This window comes from Melospiza georgiana, chromosome 1 (genome assembly GCF_028018845.1).
Source record: "Melospiza georgiana isolate bMelGeo1 chromosome 1, bMelGeo1.pri, whole genome shotgun sequence".
NCBI classification, from domain to species: Eukaryota; Metazoa; Chordata; class Aves; order Passeriformes; family Passerellidae; genus Melospiza; species Melospiza georgiana.
Window position 1 is genome coordinate 55,464,014 of NC_080430.1, and position 18,453 is coordinate 55,482,466.

General features: G+C 37.6%; 1 protein-coding gene across 2 annotated transcripts in view; it reads left to right on the forward strand.

Annotated features, from left to right (window-relative positions):
* The window catches only part of ITGA9 (integrin subunit alpha 9), a 215,709-nt gene that overhangs the window by 164,632 nt on the left and 32,624 nt on the right, over positions 1-18,453 (forward strand). For both annotated transcript variants that reach the window (XM_058034571.1, XM_058034562.1), the window contains exons 24-26: positions 9,035-9,160; positions 9,733-9,852; positions 11,653-11,754. In XM_058034571.1, the coding sequence (XP_057890554.1) occupies positions 9,035-9,160; positions 9,733-9,852; positions 11,653-11,754 (348 nt within the window). The remainder of the gene's footprint in view (positions 1-9,034; positions 9,161-9,732; positions 9,853-11,652; positions 11,755-18,453) is intronic.

Below are 18,453 nucleotides of genomic sequence, written 5' to 3' on the forward strand. Positions count from 1 at the left end.
AAGTCTTCCTAATGGATTTTATCTCCCCAAATCTTGGTATCTTCTCTAAAATCAGTCACTCTATAAAGGAGGTCCCAGATGAGTGGTGTGGTCTTGAGCACTGTGGTAATAAATGCTAGCAGGGTTTGTATTACTTTCCCCCAACAACAGGTTGCATTGCTCTGCACATTATTTTACTGAATTGTACTTTGAAATTTGTTTTTGTAGAAATGTTAAACTGCTGTTGGGAGACCTCTTTGCAGGTAGTAGGCAAGTATGTTTTTATGAGAGATGTCTGCCTCACACACTGGCATTCCAGTAATTTTGAGTATTGATTTTGGGTACATGGTCAGTAGAATTCTCCTACGTGACTTTCTAAATACCTCTAGCATGTTAATAAATGTGAGCCAAGAAAATCCTGTCTGGGACAGTGGTTAATCCTTGCCTTACAGATACATAATTGGAACACCAAAAGGTTTGCTTGTCTTCACACAGGAAATTTGTGTCGGAGCCAGGCACTGAACCAATGTCTCCCAAATCTTACTAGAACCAATGTATCCCAAGTCTTATTGTTGTAACAGAGAAGGCATCCCACTCTCTTTCCTACTGCTCTCTCCCAGTGAGTTTTTATTAACTGGAAAGGCAACTAAAATCATGGAGTTTTTTAACTTTTCATAAAATAGATCTAATTAAACAAGGAAGCCTAAAAGGAGATGAACTTTAGAAAATAGTTTACAACAGCTGTTTCTCCAAGACACTTTTTGTAAGCATAATCATTAAATATTTCAAGGTTTTGCTTATTTTGCTTATTCCCAGAATCTAGACTTCAATAAAGATAGTATGGTGATAGAATCCTTTCAGACACTGCAGGTACTTCTGTCATTATTTTCTCTATGCCTGTAATCTAGCCATTCTAGCTGTCATTGTTGACAAAACTTTGAGAATAGCTGTCATTAATACAGACGATTAGGAATTGTCAGTTATCTGTAAAATACACTGTTGATACAGAACTTGGGATTTGATGACATAATGGTTTTTACCTTAAAGCTAAAGTTATTCTATTGCCATTCTCTGATACACGGTAAGGCAGTGAAATTTTTGAGTCAAAATGTATAGTAAAAGCACTAGAGTTTGTCTCACATACACATAAACTACACAAGATAGTTTCAGGAGCAAACTCTCTCATATTGTGTTGATTGAACTAGTCTTTCAGGCACAAAAATTAATAGCAGGAAGACAGTCACATATGGCTCACTGGAACAGTCTGTGTCTCTGGGAGGTGTTAATAGGAAGTATTATCTGCTAGTCTTACAGCCCTCATGCTTCCCATGTTCCTGCCATTCTGAGCTTTTGGCTTTATTCCAGCAACTGTTTTAACATTTTGTTCGAGACAAATTCAGATCATGGAGATGTTTTGACACTTGTAGTTCTGCCTTAGAGATGTTCAGATGCAATTCAAGGACTATTGGGAGCAGCACTGCAGTTTTTGCAGCACTTCCGCCAACAGAGCCTCCAATATACAAAGGGAATGCATCAACAATAAAAGCCAGAAGTAAACAAAAAAATGGATAATTTTATGAAAACTAGGGGAAAAAACCCCAAAATAATTGAACTTCCTCCCTATTAATTTTAATGAATAGAAATACTAGAAATTTTCAAATTTAGCTAGAAAATTTCACCTCTGACATTGGTTTTACATAGTAAATACATTCTGCAGTGGTAAATGATATTTTGGAAACACTTAAGTCAAATTAGTACCTGTTTGTTTGTTTGTCTGTTTGCTTGTTTTTATGAATTTTTGTATTTGCTTTCTTGCAAAGGTTAAAAACCAGCCAGGTTAAAAACATAATAAATTAAATACCTCAGCTTGTTAGTAAAAATGTTGTAATAGTGTAGATGATGACATTGAAGAGCTTCACATAAGAAGAGAAGGTAGTCCTAACATAAAGGTATATTCTCCACTCTTCAAGCCATTGGTTATCTATTCTTCCAGGAAGAAAAACAGTGCTCATTATATTTGTGTATGTTTTTTGTTTTGAACTGAAAGATCAGTAATTTCCTTTGTGTATCCAGCTAGAGATACATAAGGGCAAGGGAAGACCTTGGCTGGCAGCCAAGGAGCTGCTTTCTAGGATCGTCAAGAAGATTTTCACAATGGGAGTTCCTACTAAATTAACCACGGTATTTCCTGAAGCTGTTCATAACTTAATGTGTCCAGGATTATTCTTGTGCTGACTTTATGAAATGAGATCAGATTCTTGCATTCTGGTTTGTTTTCTTTTCATTGAAGGTAAATACAATTATGAGGAATTAACAGTTGCAAACCAAATTTGTCTATTTGAACTGGATGATCCCCTTCCCTCCACTGGAGGGACTAAGTAGAGCCTGTTTGTCGAATCAGTATCAAGAATATAAAAAACATATTATCACCATCACTGAGATAAGAATCTTGTTGGAAAGTAAGATTCATATGTTTCAAGACAGTCTCTTCAGAAAGAGTTTTCAGTCTGGGCAATGATGTAAAAGAAAATTTGAAAATAAGAAGGAAAGAAATACTGTTCTCAGTTTTTTGATGAGGTCCCTCCTTGCATGTAGCTCTTGATGTCTAAGTCTACTAATGACTGTTTTAGTAATTGCTAGTAAAAGAATGTATTTAAATTATTATGCTCTCTAACAACTAATGAAGAGAGGCACAGAAGCAACTCTGAAGAAGCACTTGCCAGTGTCCACTGATAAAAAAGAAGCCATCTAGTTTCCCTGATTTTCCCTAGGCTTCTAAGCTTAGATCTAGAGAATTATTTACAAAGAGGGAAAAATGGGTTGAACTTCAGTGTTGTGACTCCTGATCCCTTAAATGGACAACCTTTCAAACAATCAACCTTAAATGGGCCAGTTAGCCCAGGCCACTAGTTCCTGGTCCAACCCTTCCTATCACTTCTTGTTTAGGAAGCAAAATAAAAAGTCCTTCTCTTGCAAGGACAAAGAGGAGTCTTCCAGTTGTCCTATTATGTTTGGCATATTCACTTCACACTTCTTTCTACACAGGTGAGATCTGGATTGTGCCTTTATGATAGCTGGATATCAGTAAGATTTTAAAAAAGTAAAGAAAAACTGAATGAATTAATGGAAGAATTTAAGAGAATTCCTTTTACACGTTTACCTTTTAAGTTGATTGATCTCTTCCTGTGAATGTTGAAAGAAAAAAGAAAAACGAATTGACATTTGACAGAAAAATTGTACAGGAACATTTTTCACTTACAGCAAGATTTATTTTAGCCCTTTGTGTTAGTCATCCTGCATGTACTCTCTTCATTTCAATGACTTACACACACACTGGCATACACATATTTTGGCACCATATTTAAAAACATAGCTATATTACTGGAGGAAATTACTCATTTCAGGGAATATACTCTACAGAAATTTGTACAGAAAATTGTACAGGTACTTTCTGACCTTCCTGCCTCTTTCACTTTAATTGCTTTTTAAATGACTGTTCGAAAACATTTTTGCTTAGGGAGATTTTAACAAATTCTCAGACATTTTTCAGTTGTTTTGACCAAATTTTCTAGGTATAAAAGTGCTATGGTATTTGTATAAGCAGTGGATTTCTTTTGAAAATTCTAAAGAGGATGTTCTTGGAAAAGGCATTTTGAATGTAAAACATTAATTGTCTTTCAGTAAAGTCTAATATAGAAATCAAGGCCATTGAAACATGGGAAAAAACCACTGTGATCTATATTTTAAATAAGGGCACAGCAGCATGATATTGTTGTCCTGCTCATTATCAACTTCTAAACTAAAGTAAAATTTGTCAAATAACCTAGGTATTGAAATTTTACAACACTGTCCCCCCAAAAAATCACGGCCTTTCAAATGAGTGGCAGTTTGATTGATGTTTTTGGTCAGCTGAAACTGTTGCTACTTTGTGAATAGCCCATAGCTCCTGTTTTTTTTGCTGAATATGTGAATTCCAGTTTTGAAAAAGATGGTTTATTTGCCTTCTGATAAAAAGAAATTTCAGATAAAGAAAGATGTGAAATAGAATGGATATATAAATAATCTGTTATGACAATGATGAAGGAAGCAGGAAGTTTGGCAGATTACTGTGAATAATCATGTAGTAATCAGGAGTTTTGCTGTGGTGCGGAAAAATATATATATAGTTGGTTTTTTTGTAAGCTTCCTAGCTAGAGAAGGAAGCTCCTCCTGTTGAATGAAAAGAAAGTCTACCATTTTTAATTTTTTTTCTTATTTTGAAGGAGTTAGTGTAAGAATTCATCATTTTTCCATTGGTAAAGCTTTTCCTGCCAAAAACAATGAAGAAGGAAATTCAGACAGTAACTGCTTGGTAAATCCTTTTAATACAGAGTCCTGTTTTAAATTCTGACTCTTAGACTAGCTTTTCTCTTCTCTAACTAATGTGCAAGATTTGTGGTGTAAATGAAGGAAGCAAAAGAACAAGGAAGCATTTAAAACAATGGTATCTGTGTATATGTGGTGACAGAAGGGTTTTCCTCCCTGTTCATGTATCAGAGTGAAAATAAGCATCTTGTATTGGTTTCCTCTCCTGGCTTTGAAAGTCTATCGTTCCAGTCCTTCTGCAAGGTACCAGATGATATCAAAAGTATCAATAAACCATTTCTTGGAGGAAATTCTGAGGATGTCTTGGAAACAAATGACATTTTCTGCTTAATTTAATATATCTCCTTCACCCCTCAAGAGGGTTTTTTGAATGAAAATGACCCATTTAATCTTCAGTTGTCTACACCAGATAAGGAAAATCATCCCCTTGAAAGTCCTACCTCTTCTCCACTGCTTCTAAAGAGAGTTTAGGTCTTAGACACCTTTCTGATACATTCAAACGTCTGCTTTAGTGAAACAAAGCACACAAGTTGTTTGAGCCCTACAGGGAATGTACTTACCTGCACAGTCTTCATTGCTCCTCATCCTAACATCAACACAGCCCATAGGGCAAGTCCAACAATTAGGTAAAGAACAAACATGGGCTTATTTGTGTTTAATACAGAAAAGGATGTACTATATAGACAGATAGAACCTAGCTGAAGGAACATCAAATGCCAAGTGATCTCAGGGGCTTTTGAAATAGAGACATACCCTGAGAATTACATATTGCCTCATATGTTGGTAAAGCATTTCACAGTTCATCATAGGGAGAGGAAAAGCACTTCTCAGTGACCTTTCTTGGGTTTCACCTGCTAGAGGCCAATATATAGGGAGCACATGAATGTTAGTGGTAAGCTGATTTTTGTGTAAGGTGGTGCTCATTCATTCCTAGGTCTGAGGACCTCAGGGTTAAATCATACCAAATTTTCTTCTTACTGTGTACATGTGGCATGTACAGCTCTGTCTAGGAAGGAATCTGCTGTCTTGTCAGTCAGGAACTTTATATGAGAAGATCTTTGCTTCTGTCACAAAACTGGGTAGGAATCACTAGTTCTTGAGAGAAGTAATTCTGGGAATTTTTGCTAAGTATGTGCAAATTGGCTGCAGGGACAAGACCAGGCCAATGTTGCAAGAATCATGTTTATCAAATCTGATTATTTATTTAAGCCATATATTAAGTGCATCAGAAAAACATCTAAAAGTGTTCCAATCAGCATGATTTATGCCAAATATGCATCTGGTGCATTCTCCTGTTGTCTAGTTTTCTAGAGGAGCAGAAGCGAGGGCTATGGTTTACTTCCCCTCTTAAGCTGATTTAATGCTTTTGCATCTCCACTTTGTTTCTGCTTGCCTCTTCTCATGGCCTTGTAAGGCTACCTGTTGTATCTGTGGACTTACGGTTTTCTGTGCCATCATTGCTATTTTTAGTTGAAATCTTTCAAGAGTTGGGTAAACTGGGTTAATTTTTAAAATTATTTACTGTTTTTTCAGTGGTTCTTTAAATTTATTGCCAGAATCAACAAGACAGCTCTGATTCAAATGTATTTCATTATCTGTGAATATTAAACATTCTTGGCATATGGTGCAAGTAGTCAGATAACATATTTACATAACTTATTTGTCTACTGTTGAGTCTGACCTTGTCTGGAATTTCATGTCAGTTCCCTTTTTTTCTCAGTGTGACATGTTAGATTAACCCTGTTTATCAATTATTTGTTCACTTAATAAAGGGTGAATCAGTATCTGTGAATCAGAATACTTGCATACATTTTTCCCCTAATACGAGGATGAATGTGCTACGGTTAGCAACAAAGACAGACAAACACATCTGTTATTTATTTTTCAAGTTTGAAAACTTGAACCACTGCTTAGTTATTAATACATAAATAAATCAGCTTTAAAAAACATACAGAAGAAAATATGTAAAAACTCTCTGCCAGACCACAGCCAAACTCTTAGTCCTTTGGAGTCAGTATAGGCCAGGGATGATGAGAAAGGCATCCATTACAGAGTTTAACAATGCTAAAAATTTTGTGAAATGACTGGCCTATGTTCTGACCTTGATCATGTCTCCTGGAAGTAAAATTGGTGTTCCAAATATCTTGTGTCTCATGATGTTTTCCCTAAACTTGCCCACACACTTTTTTCTGAGGTTGGATGTGGGTTTTGTTTTATCACATGCACTCACGTCTGGATTCCACCTTCCACCTTGCTTTGTATCAACTTAGTTCTAGTGACTTCCAGGCCCTCCTCCACAACTATTGATGATTTAGCTGAAGAGGGGAATTCCAGACTTACTGGAAGAGCTTGGAAACCTAAAGTTTTAATATCATAATGAATTCTTTTGTATTAGTGGAAATCTAGTGTTGCTATTATTAGAAATGAGCTGAAGATATATATTTGCTCGCACATTTATTTTGTAAAATGTCAGCCAATAAATACAGGAATAGCCCTTGGTTTCTTATATACAGCAGTGCAACAGGGAGCTTGTACATCATGCTTTGTTGGAAGCAACAACCAGTTTTCCTCCTGTTTTTCTGTCTCATTCTTCCAAGAGACTCCTATCACTTGCACATACTTAACCCCACATCAGCTGATAATATCCAATAGGTCCTCAACATTTGGTGCATGGTCCTCAGCTGTCCTGTCCAGCCCATTTTGAAATGGTATTTGATTTCCTTCCCCCAGGCTGACACCTTGTGCTGGATACAAAGCCCTGAAAAAATGGGAGGTCTTGCCTTTGATGCACGTTAATGGGTTGAGGATAAATCTAGAAGGGGCCACTGGCTTTCAGTTTACCTGATAAGTTTATATTACAGGTACTGTGGCCTAAACTCTTAAACTGTTTGCTAAAAGTTTGCTAAACTGCAGCAATTTCTGAAAGGCACCAAAGGCTTGCTAGAAATTGCCATGTTCTGAGAGTAGCTACAGATGGGCAGAGATGATGCTGCAAGTACCCTGAAGGTGGGAAACAGAGATGATAGCAGAACAGGAATGTGCTGAGGCAGCAGCTATATTATATCTCCTAGAAACTCCAACCACTCCCAGGTGACTTGGCTTCTTGGGCTGCTCTTGGTTATTCTCTGTGTTTCTGGGAAAATGTGTGGTGTTTCTCCCCTTTGCACTAGTACTTCCTTCTTGGAGCTGCAAACCAGGCCCAAGTATTCTCATAAATCCCTACACCATGCAGGGAAAGTTAGAGATGGTGATCCCTATGTATGCAATAAATTCAACATGCTATTCTCATACAGCCCTATTAAAAAATCTGCAGGCTTTTTAGGCTGTGGTGTGTGTGGAGTGTACATGGTATGTTTTACATACAGCTGTTACACTCTGAAATGTCCTCCTGACACTTTTTCTCAAGAGTGATGTAATCTTACATGATGAAAAACCATTTCTACTTCCCTCTTCATAATTTTAGAAAGGTTTATTAAACCTTATCCAAAATACAGTAGAGGACTGAATAGAGAAAAGGTTACAATGCTGGGAGCAAAGGATTTTCCCCACCCCGTGCTCACCCACACAATGGAGCTTTCACCTTTTAACCCTTTAGCCCCTCCCAAAGTTCTGTCCATTGACCCTTCTTCGCTGTCCAGTGGTGGAGATCTCTTCCTCAAATCCTGATTGGAGGTCAGGTGTTGCCATAGTGACAATCCAACCCTCCCAAATGTCCCAACCCCGGGTGTTCCTTGATAACAACGCAAGGGGGTAAAACATAACTATAAATCTATAAAACTTTTCTTAACCTACATACATGTTATTTGTCTGTTAATTGTGAGAGTCAATCATCACAATACTCATCTGTCACAATAGATCCCGACTTTTTAATTTAACGTAAGCCTTCTAGTTGATGTGGATCTAATTTACAAAAAATATCTGGAAAAGCGACATTTGTCCAAAAGCAGTCAATGCTGCTGTGCTGCCTACTCCACGTCACCCACCGGGGCTCTCCCTCGCGTGGTGCAGCTGCTGGCAGCGGCTGGAACTCGTGGAGTGCCTCTGACCTCTGGCGTGCCAGATGCAGGCAGCAGTGGGCAAGTCTGTCCCCTCCCCAGCAAATGGCCTATGGCAGCGTCTGAAGGGATTTTGAAATGCTTGAGGGCCCAGAAAGAAGGGGACAGAGCTCCATGTTTCTGTGCCCTGTTTTTAGAGGCACAAAGCATCCCTCCAGGTTTTGTGAACTGGGGTAAAACATAGAGATTCTGCTTCTGACTCCAAGTCTTAAAGAAACAATAAACAAACTTGTGCGGGTTGATGTAGAGGAAGATTTTTGGGTCAGCCCTAGTGCTAAACTCTGCCTACTATTTCTATAACTAGGACAACTATTGATTTAAAATGCTATGTCATAACATATATTTTGCTGAGGTTTTGCTCCTCTATCTCCAGACATGTACAGGTGAGCTAGGTTAGACATATTCATATCCTGTCCAGTCAAAGCATTTCCAGTGCATGATTATCTGGCTTACTTCAGATACTTTCTTTAGGGTTATTTGACTCCCAAGGTGATTATTTTTCTCTTTTGGCTATTAATAGGAGTCCAGACATTTAGCTCAGATTAAGGTGTGCTTTTACAGACAGGCTAATTCAGGCTTCTTGTGTAATTTCACTAATTCTGAATAATAATTGTGATTTATAATTGTGCATGCAGGTTGGCCAGGACAAAGGAAGCTGTTCTTTCCATAGAAGCCACAGCCCATGTGTTGTTCCTCAAGAAAATGAAAACATTTTCCACACAATATTTGCTTTTTTCACGAAGTCTGGCAGAAAAGTATTGGTAAGAAACAGTACTGCTTATGGAATCATTTGAACATACAGCATATTTTACAAAACAGTTTGCATGGTTTGGCATGACGATCTGAAGCAGATAGTTCATGCTGGGGGGACATGTAATGATTGTAATTGTCTGTTTTTTAAGAGTAAATAGGAGGTTTGAGGAAGTGCAGTGGAAAGGGAATTAGCTGACGTGGCAGCACACACTTGGTAACCAGCGCCTTTGCTCTCTCAAAGGCATGTGGGAGCACTGGGTCACTGCACTGCCTGACCCACACAAAGGGCTGGTGTGCAGCAGCAGTCCTGTTCCTTTCAGTTTTGAATGCTTGCGTGGCTCAGCAGCTCTGTAGGGGACTGAATTTTACCTGGCTTCCTTTCATTTCGGCATCTGTAGCCAGCTATCTTCAGGTCTTGAAAGTTGTTGTTTCAGTGCAAGAGTGCTGTATTATAGCAGTTATATAACTTAGTTTTGTGGTGTGTTTGCTGTTTATCATTTATCATTGAATTTTACAATTTTTCACTTAACATTTAATTTTTACCTCCTTTGCCTAACAACTTTTTCCATATTTCCTGTAGGACTGTGAAAGACCAGGCAGATCTTGTTTAATTCTACACTGCAACATAAGCTCACTACCTAAAGCAGAGTCCTGTGATATAAATATCTACATGCTGCTGAATACCGAGATACTCAAGAAAGTATGTGGTCTCCTTGTAGGTTTAAGTGTGCCAATTTAAGTGTGCTTAGGTGAACCAATAAACTCAAAACTTCAATTTCTTCCTCTTTATTAGTGTGTGAAAAATAATAATGGTATCAAATAAAACAGATCTACTCATTAACAGGGTGTACGGAGGGGTTAATCTTAGTTCTTACCCATTACTCATTAGAATAGAAATAAATTTAGTTCAGAAATTTATACGTTGAAAAATAACAAATGAGACCCCTAATTGTGTGCATGATGTTTAGGCTAGAGATTTCTGGAAATCTCATTGATATCTGTAAGTTTTTATTCTAAAAAAATGTAAGTGAATGTAAACTGTGACCAGCTATGTATTATCTTCCCGTGTAAAGAGAGACATAGAAGTATTTTATTATTATTAAATAATAATAATAATAAAAATAAAATATAAAATGATATAAATAAAATAATAAATAAAATAAAATAAAATAAAATAAAATAAAATAAAATAAAATAAAATAATAAATAATTTATAGTTTATTAAATTATTGTTATTCAAAAAAGACGCATCATGACCACATTAATGCTGAGCTTAACATTTGTGGCAATAAACAAATGGTTGGCATTTAATTTCTTTCTTCTCTGAAGCTGCTGAATGAGACAGTAAATCTTTTAAATTTTTTGTGATTTACTGCATTTTGACCTATGTTCCTTTACTTAAAAATGCTGACTAATTCTGGTGAGATGCTGTAAGGTTATGAGGGAATAAGATAATTGAAGGAGAAGACTGATAATATAAACCTATTAAAATAAACCTGTCTTTCATAGCTGTTAGATTAAAAGCTAGAGGGAGCCCTTATTAGAAAACAATTAATAGTCTTGAGGTTTTCCAATTGAAACCAATAAGTCTGTTAATGTTTGTTCATATTTGAAAAGAAGAAGTACAGACATGGCCAGAAGTTTCAGATATTTGTTACATACTTATAGAAATGCTGAAATATGCAAATAAGTAGTGTTTACATATTTACATAGCTTACATAGATTACAACTGAGTGCATGCAAAATATGCTTCTTGGGATATAGCCAGGCTTCATCCCATTGCTGGGTCCCTTCTAAGATTACTTTTAGCAACACTCCCTTAAAAGACATAGAGTGTTTACACATGTTTGAGTATCACCAGTGCATGCTGTTTTCTACTTATTACATACTCTTCCCAAGGCAAACCACATACAAGTGAGTCATCTGTAAGTTGAAATGGCATCTTATTGAAATGTGCATGTTAAAATGCACCGGGCGTTTTATTGGAGAAATACATATTAATGAGAGGAATTGTACAGTGAATAAGATAGTTGCCATGCACAGATTCAAATAAGAGGTTCTCCCCCGGGATATATTGTAGTTTATCTCATTTTCTGTATATTATTTTTCTGTTCACTTGAAAAACAAATGTGAACATTTTTCACAGTTAATATTGAGCCTGCCCGTGTCATTGGATTCTCTGTCTTGCTTTCATGATAAATGTGGGAAATATTAACAAACCAAATACAAAGTATGTGTTTAAAGTCTAACATACCTGATTTTTCTATAATCTGAAGCAATGTGCTCAGGTATATCTTTTATGAGCATAAAGTATATTTTTTCAAAGCAGAGTTGTAACCAGGCTGGTACTTAACTCCAACCTAGCCTTCACTAAGCGTTGTCTGGGTGTATTTATTATACTGGCAGTAGTTTGATGGTTTGTTGGGCTTTTTTTGACGGGAGGTTGGTGCTTTTGTTATTGTTGTTGTTAAGTCCAGTTGTTCCTCTTTTTTCTCCTCAGGACAGTTCATCAGTCATCCAGTTTGTCACAAGGGCAAGGCTGCAGGTGGACCATGACCTCAGAGTTGTGGAGGTGCCCAATGGGAACCCAGAAGAAAAACCAGTGAGTACACAAAGCTAAAGAGAAATGTTTCCTTGTCCCAGTGGGCTGGAAATCACTGAGAGCTCTGTACAAACTGGAATTTGTGCCTGGGCTAACCTACAAGAGTGCCTAGACTTCGACTAGACTAACAGTACTGTGAACTGTGTTTTTGTGGTTTGGCTCTCTGTGAAAACCATGTCAACAGAGTGAATGTTGTAATGTCAAACCAGAGTGATCTGTGTTGTACTAGCTAAAATACCCTTCAGGTAGTAATGCAAAAATTAGGTTTAGATTCTTGATTTATGGTTAATATTTGCTTTAATGTAATTGAAATTTCCCTTGAAAACCTCAAGAAGAGACTTGAAACCTCAGTAAGTCTTTTCACATGTGCCAGAATGAAATATTTAGAAGCGTTAATGATATTTTGGGAGCTGTGAAAATGCAAAAAAGGTGTCTAAACTTTCAGAAATTAATTTAACTTTTTTTCTTGTGCTAAACTGGTAAAAATCAAGTATGAGCTGATACCACATATTGTGTTGATCTCCCTCTTCCTCCTGAGTCTTCTATGATTTTGGCGCCATTTGTCTTCCTTCCTTCTGTTATCCAAAAATCTGCCACTTCACTGCTACTGCTGTGTCTCAGTGTCCATTCACCTGGCTGGCACCACCCAGTTCACAGCCTCTTGTCTTGGGCACCTCCAAAGGGCTCAAATCTGCATTTCAATCATCATCTCAATCTGCAGTTTGCAAACTCAGCTATTTGCACCAGAGATATCCCTCAACAATCATGTCTGTAACTGTAGTCTTGAATTTCTATTTCATCAGACCTGTCAGAAAAAGGAGTTATTTTATATGACACAATCTTCTTTTTTCTGTTCTGTTTTCTTTTCGTTGTCAGGTTTCTCTACCATTCTATACAATAGGCTTGGAAGTTAAAATGAAAAACATAGCCATTGTCGCGAATGTGCCTTGTAAGTGGCCTGCAGTCCTGAGTGTTGATACATTGCTTGGCCTCTTCTTAGTTCTGTGGCTTGCACAGAGCACATCTTGCAATTGCATGGCAAAATTTCATTAATGACTTTTGAGAAACAACATTCACTTTTAAAATTTCAAAGCTTTATTAAACCTTAACAAAAATAAAACAAAGTACTGAATAAGGAAAAATTTTACAGGTCTGAGAGTCTATGTGACCAGTAGCCCTGCACTCGTTTACAAAATGGATGCTCTGCCTTTTATAGTCTTGGCCCCTCCAAAGTCTTGTCAGTCGACTCCTTCTCTGCCATCTATTGGTGGAGATCACTTTCTTACAACTTGATTGATGGTCAGGTGTTGCCATGCTGCGCCTCCTGGTAACAAGGTTGCCCTCCCCTAAATGCCCGGGCTAGTGACAATAATATAAGGGAGAAGGGAAAGAGGATTATGGGGAGAACATATAAAAATAACTATGTATATGTAAAACTTCTCTTAACATACACATAATAATAATCTCTTAATTGTGAGAGCCAACCATTGCATTACCCATTTATAATATGACTGAAGTAACACCTGACTCTGATACCCATGTCTCAATGGAAATGGAAGAACCCAGTATCTCTATGACAAATATTTTCAACTGTAAAAGGTTTTAGAATATCTGAGAATGATAGGCACACTGTAAAATGTGTCAGATTGCTGTTTTTTAATGTTCAAAATTTAGAAATGCTTTTTTTCTAGAAATGCTGGCTCTGCTGTATTTCATTGTTATCTAATGCTTAGAGAAAGAAAAAAAGAAAATTAGGCAAAAAAAGAAATTGTCCTTTTCTATTCTCAGAAAGCCTTTCATCAGGCCTTGAGTCGCATTATGAAACTCACTGTGCATGTGTTGGGAAGCTATCTTAAGCTTCAAACAAGAGCTTGCTTCCAATTCCTGGAAAGCCCTAGCTGTAAAAGATCATGCTTGAAATGCTGTAGCCATGTAACATTAATCTGTAGTTTCAAGTACTTTCTCATATGAGTGCCAATTCTTCTCTCCTTTATGGTATTTCCATATGCCAGCTTCAGTATTGCTGTATGTTTTGCACAGGGTCATGTTCACGCACAAATTTAGGATATGGCTTGGCTCAAGGTATTAATTTTTCTGCGTTCTCTTCTTGTGAAATGCAGAAAGGAAGAGTAGTTGTTGCAAACCACAACTATTTAGCTGGAAATAGAGACTGGAGAAAGAAAATGTCATCGTTCAACCTCCTCTTTTCGTTTTTAAAGCTCATTTTTCACTTTTCATTGACCAGAGACTGCTATACTGTATCTGTTTGGATAGCAGCTCCTTTTGTACAGTTGTGCATGGACTTCCTATGAGACTGTTTATGACGGTGTTCCCTAACATTTGTTAGACACTTTATCATGCTAAGGTTGAAAAGGCTTTTTGCTTTCTAAGGCTAAATGTGGGCTTATTATCATTTAATTTATTATCATTATTAGCATCTAAATGGTTTTTAAGACCAGGTACCATTATTTCAATTGGCGCTATTACATTATAGTGTACAGTATTGTCACAGACATTTTTTCATAGAAATCCTTTCTTTGGAATTTGTTCATCTTCTGGGAAGCTGAGGCCCCAGAAAGAGATTGTAAACAATGATTATCAGCTGCTGTGGAATGCAATAGGGTGCACCTAGTGCCATAGTGATTGGCTCGTGTTCCATGTGTACAATTAAGGGCCAATCACAGGGCAAGCTCTCTGGAACACAGTGACAGAGAACTCTCTTGTTTTTAGATTCTATTCTTAGCTTAGAGAGCCTCTGCAACTTCTCTCTTTATTCCTTTTAGTATAGTAATAATGCATTATATATCATATATCAATAAATCCAACCTTCTGATCATGAACCAAGATTCTTGTCTCTCTCTCACCCTGAAGACCCCCATCAGGTCGCTGTAATATAGTATCAGAGTGCAAATTCTCTGTAAAGAAGATAAATTGAGACAGAAGACAAACAGAAAAGGAAGGCTGATATTTTTATGGTAGTATAAGAAATACCAGTGGACCACCCATATAAATACCAACAGTCAGAAACTTCAACAGTGAGTGTGAGTGAGTATCTCTAAGTTGGGGTAGCAGGTTGTCTTTTAAATTAAGCCATTTAAAAAAAAAATATGCATTTGTGCAATTCTCAGAAATAATTTCTCTGGAATTGGATATGATTTTATGTGATTTTTAATTATATATTTTTGGTTCTGGTTACAAAAGGCTGCTCGAGCTCTTATATTAGACAAATCACATGAAGAAGGTGATCAGAGTTTGGATTTGGCTCTGTGATGACAGCGGTACTAGCATGCGTATATATTGTCTGAAACTGGTGTCATATTTTCAGAAGGCGTGCTTTATTTTCTTCATCATATGAGTTTCCATGAAGGTTTGGTTCTCTTCTTCTTGGTCTATGAGCAAAACCAACAATAAGCTCCAAGAGAACGCAGTAGTCAAATACCAGATTGAAGCATCAACATTTTCTGCCCACTGCTTGTGTGCAGGAAGAGGAGGAGTGCTCTTAAGGAGCAAAAGGACAGCCTTTGGAAGGAAGGAAGGATGAAATGGATTTTACTACAACAAAACTATCCAAATGCCTCTGAGTCTTCCTGTATTGAAAGTGAGGGAATGCAAAGCTGATTGCGTGAAAAGGCAACCCCAGATAAAATGTATGCAGGTCCTGCAACACAGTGACTTGTAATGCTTAGGGCTGCTGTCTGGTACTATCCAATAAGTACAGGTATGCTCCATCAACCCTCTGAACCTTTTGTGCCTTCTGGATAGAGTTCACTGTTCTTTTATTTCCAGTTCAGTCACTCTAGGTTTAACGCATATCGCAGGTAACCCCAAATGTTACTGTATCCCCTATCTATTTATGCCCAAAATAGTGGGCATAAATAGATAGCCAGAGCTGGTCTGGTGCCAGGGTACCGCTCATCAGTGCTGAAAGTCTATTCTTCCTTTCCTCCTCTTCCGTTGGAGTAGGGACCCAAGGCAGCAACCCCAAAACCGGCAGAGTCCAGCAGGTGTCAGGAGGCGGCAGCAATTGGGAACACTGATCCCACACACCCTGACAATTTCTATCTGCCACTAGTACTGCTTCAAAAGCTCCTACCTTCACGGGAGGGTTTGCTGCCATTTTCCCTTTGCCTTCAGAACCATACACTCAGCTATGGCAGGCAGCATCTTAGGATGGGTCACTCTGCAGATTCAAGTTTCTCTTTGTCTCTGGTGGGCGTCTGTGAGAAATAGCAATTTTGTATCTAGTGATTGTTTACTGTTATGTTTTTGCCCATTGCTGTTTTACTTGCTAGTAAATTGCTGTTTTTCACTTATATCTACTAGTATTTGGTTTCTTATCAGTGGAAAGGGATTAACACTAAGAGAGAGAACTCATTGTAGAGTGTTCCCTTTAAATTGTCTTAAACCAAGACAATGCAACACAGTCAAGAGGTTGTGTTCCATGGGTTTTTTCTGCTCAGAAGTTAGGTATGTTTATGTTTCCAATGATAATATATTTTGGAGAAAAACAACAGCGAAAATAAAACTTACAAAAAGTCAGTTTATGGTTATGAAGACTTGGAAGCTGTCTTTATATGCATATTCTGTGCAAAGAGATTTAAATGTATATTCATGAAGCTAAGCTTTAGCTGTCTGCCTGCAGCATTGAGGACTCCTGACTTTGGCCTATTCTCCATGTCTGTGTTGAAGCAGCTTGTGGTACTGGACAGTGTCCATGATGTTCCAGCTGGTTTTTTTTAATGCATTGGGGAATACATCCTCCACTGAGCAATCCACCAGCAACGTCTCATTTTTTAGAAACACTCAGCATTTTAAGGCATCAGATCTCCCCAGTTTACCTTTTTAATATCTGGATAGAGTTTTCTCCAGCAGCTTTGCAGCCTCCTTGCCAGCAAATTATTTGCTGCCATATTGTTTTTGTCATGTTAAGGTATTCATTTTATTTTACATTTCCATTTGCTGCTATAGTATTCCTTTTATAGATTTTCTTGTCTTTACACTGCAGTCTCTCAGGTAGAAACATACACTTGAGTAAAGGAATAAAATACACAATAACAATCAATTACAGTTAATTTCCCAGGGATAGAGGCAAGCAGGTTGCAAAGAAACTTCAGGTTTGTATTTTTAAAGAAAATACTGCTTTTCTTAGTATATATAAATAAATAAATATGTTCTGGTGTGAAAGCAAAACCAGCGAGAGACTCCAAGTCAGAAATACAATTTATTAGGAAAAGGAAAAAAAACCCTGAAATACATGCAATAATGCAAAAGAAAAAAACCACTGACAGAGTCAGAATACAACCTAACATCCTGCTAGTTAGGATGGTGGTAGCAATCCAGATGAAATGTTCTTGTTGAAGTGGTGATCCTGTAGAAATGATCTGGTAGCTCTTGTCCTCTGGAAACCAGCGGGTAAGGGCAGCCGTTCCTCTGGGAATCCAGCGGAAAGATTGCTTGTGGTGTCCCAAAACCCAGATTATATCCAGCTGGGGATGCTTAGCTCCTCCCCCTTGGGTGGAGCATCTCACAATGCACTGATATCATTCTGAGTCATGCTGTGGGTCCTTGATTTCCCCTTAAACAGAAATGGCTCCCAGAGGGAGTTATCTCCGAGTCATGAGGCAAGACATTGATGGGCTCATTAACAGGAGATAAGGAAAAAACTATGCCCCTCCTGGTTTCAGCAGCTCTTGAGGATGGGGATAGAATACATCTTTATATTGTAACCTAGGACAATGTAGAAGGGATGTATATGCATATATGTACAGACATAAAGGAGAATAGTGTCTTTACTGGTGAATTCCCCCCAAGCATAACAGTACTTGAATGAAAAAGTCAAGCAGCAATGCAGTGTGGTTTGAAAAAACAGAAATAATCTAGGTGATAATACAGAAATAGAATAGCATTTTTTTATAAGCACCGTGCCTCCCATGGTGCTGTGGCTCATGAGGCAGGTGCCTAAAATTTATTAAATATACATGAGCAAACAGAAAATTTCTTAATTTGCATTTTAAATCAGCTTTTGCTGAAGTATGTTCCTTTTCTTTCTGAGTACCAGTGCAGAGTCTGTTCCTCTTCCAAAAAGGGCTTTGACAGAGTATGAACTTCAATTACTTTCAAAAATTCCTACTCAGTTAACTTTTCGCTTACATGCTTTACTGAAATAAGGTGTTTTAAACTTCTTAAAAACAAAAGTTCTGTTTCTTCATAATTTGTTAACCAAGATATAGCTGTCAGGATATAGCAAGTGTTGGCACAGGTAGAAGATGAACTGGTAGGTGCTCTTGTACATCTGTGTTCGGCATTGCAAAAATCAGTGGTTGGGTGGAAATCTCAGTTATCTTCCAGAAGGGCAGTTGCACTGATCAGTAAAACCTGATTGAGGTGTGAGCTACATAAAGCTAAATGGCAAGCTGCACTGCCTCCTGGACTTCCCCACTTTCAAATCCTGCATGTACAGTGCAAAATGGAAAAGATAAATATGAAACTAAAAATCCTCATATGTCAAGACAGCGATGTTTTTCACATTTTTTCCCTGGCATTTTATGAGAATCTGAAAACAAACATCAATCCACTCTGTATTTTGTAACTGTTATATGTGCTTTTTGTGAACCACCTGCTGCCCCTGCTGCACCTTTTGGGATATTTTGCCAACACCATGCCCCTTATCTTCAGCATCGGTTACTCTTATCACTTCTG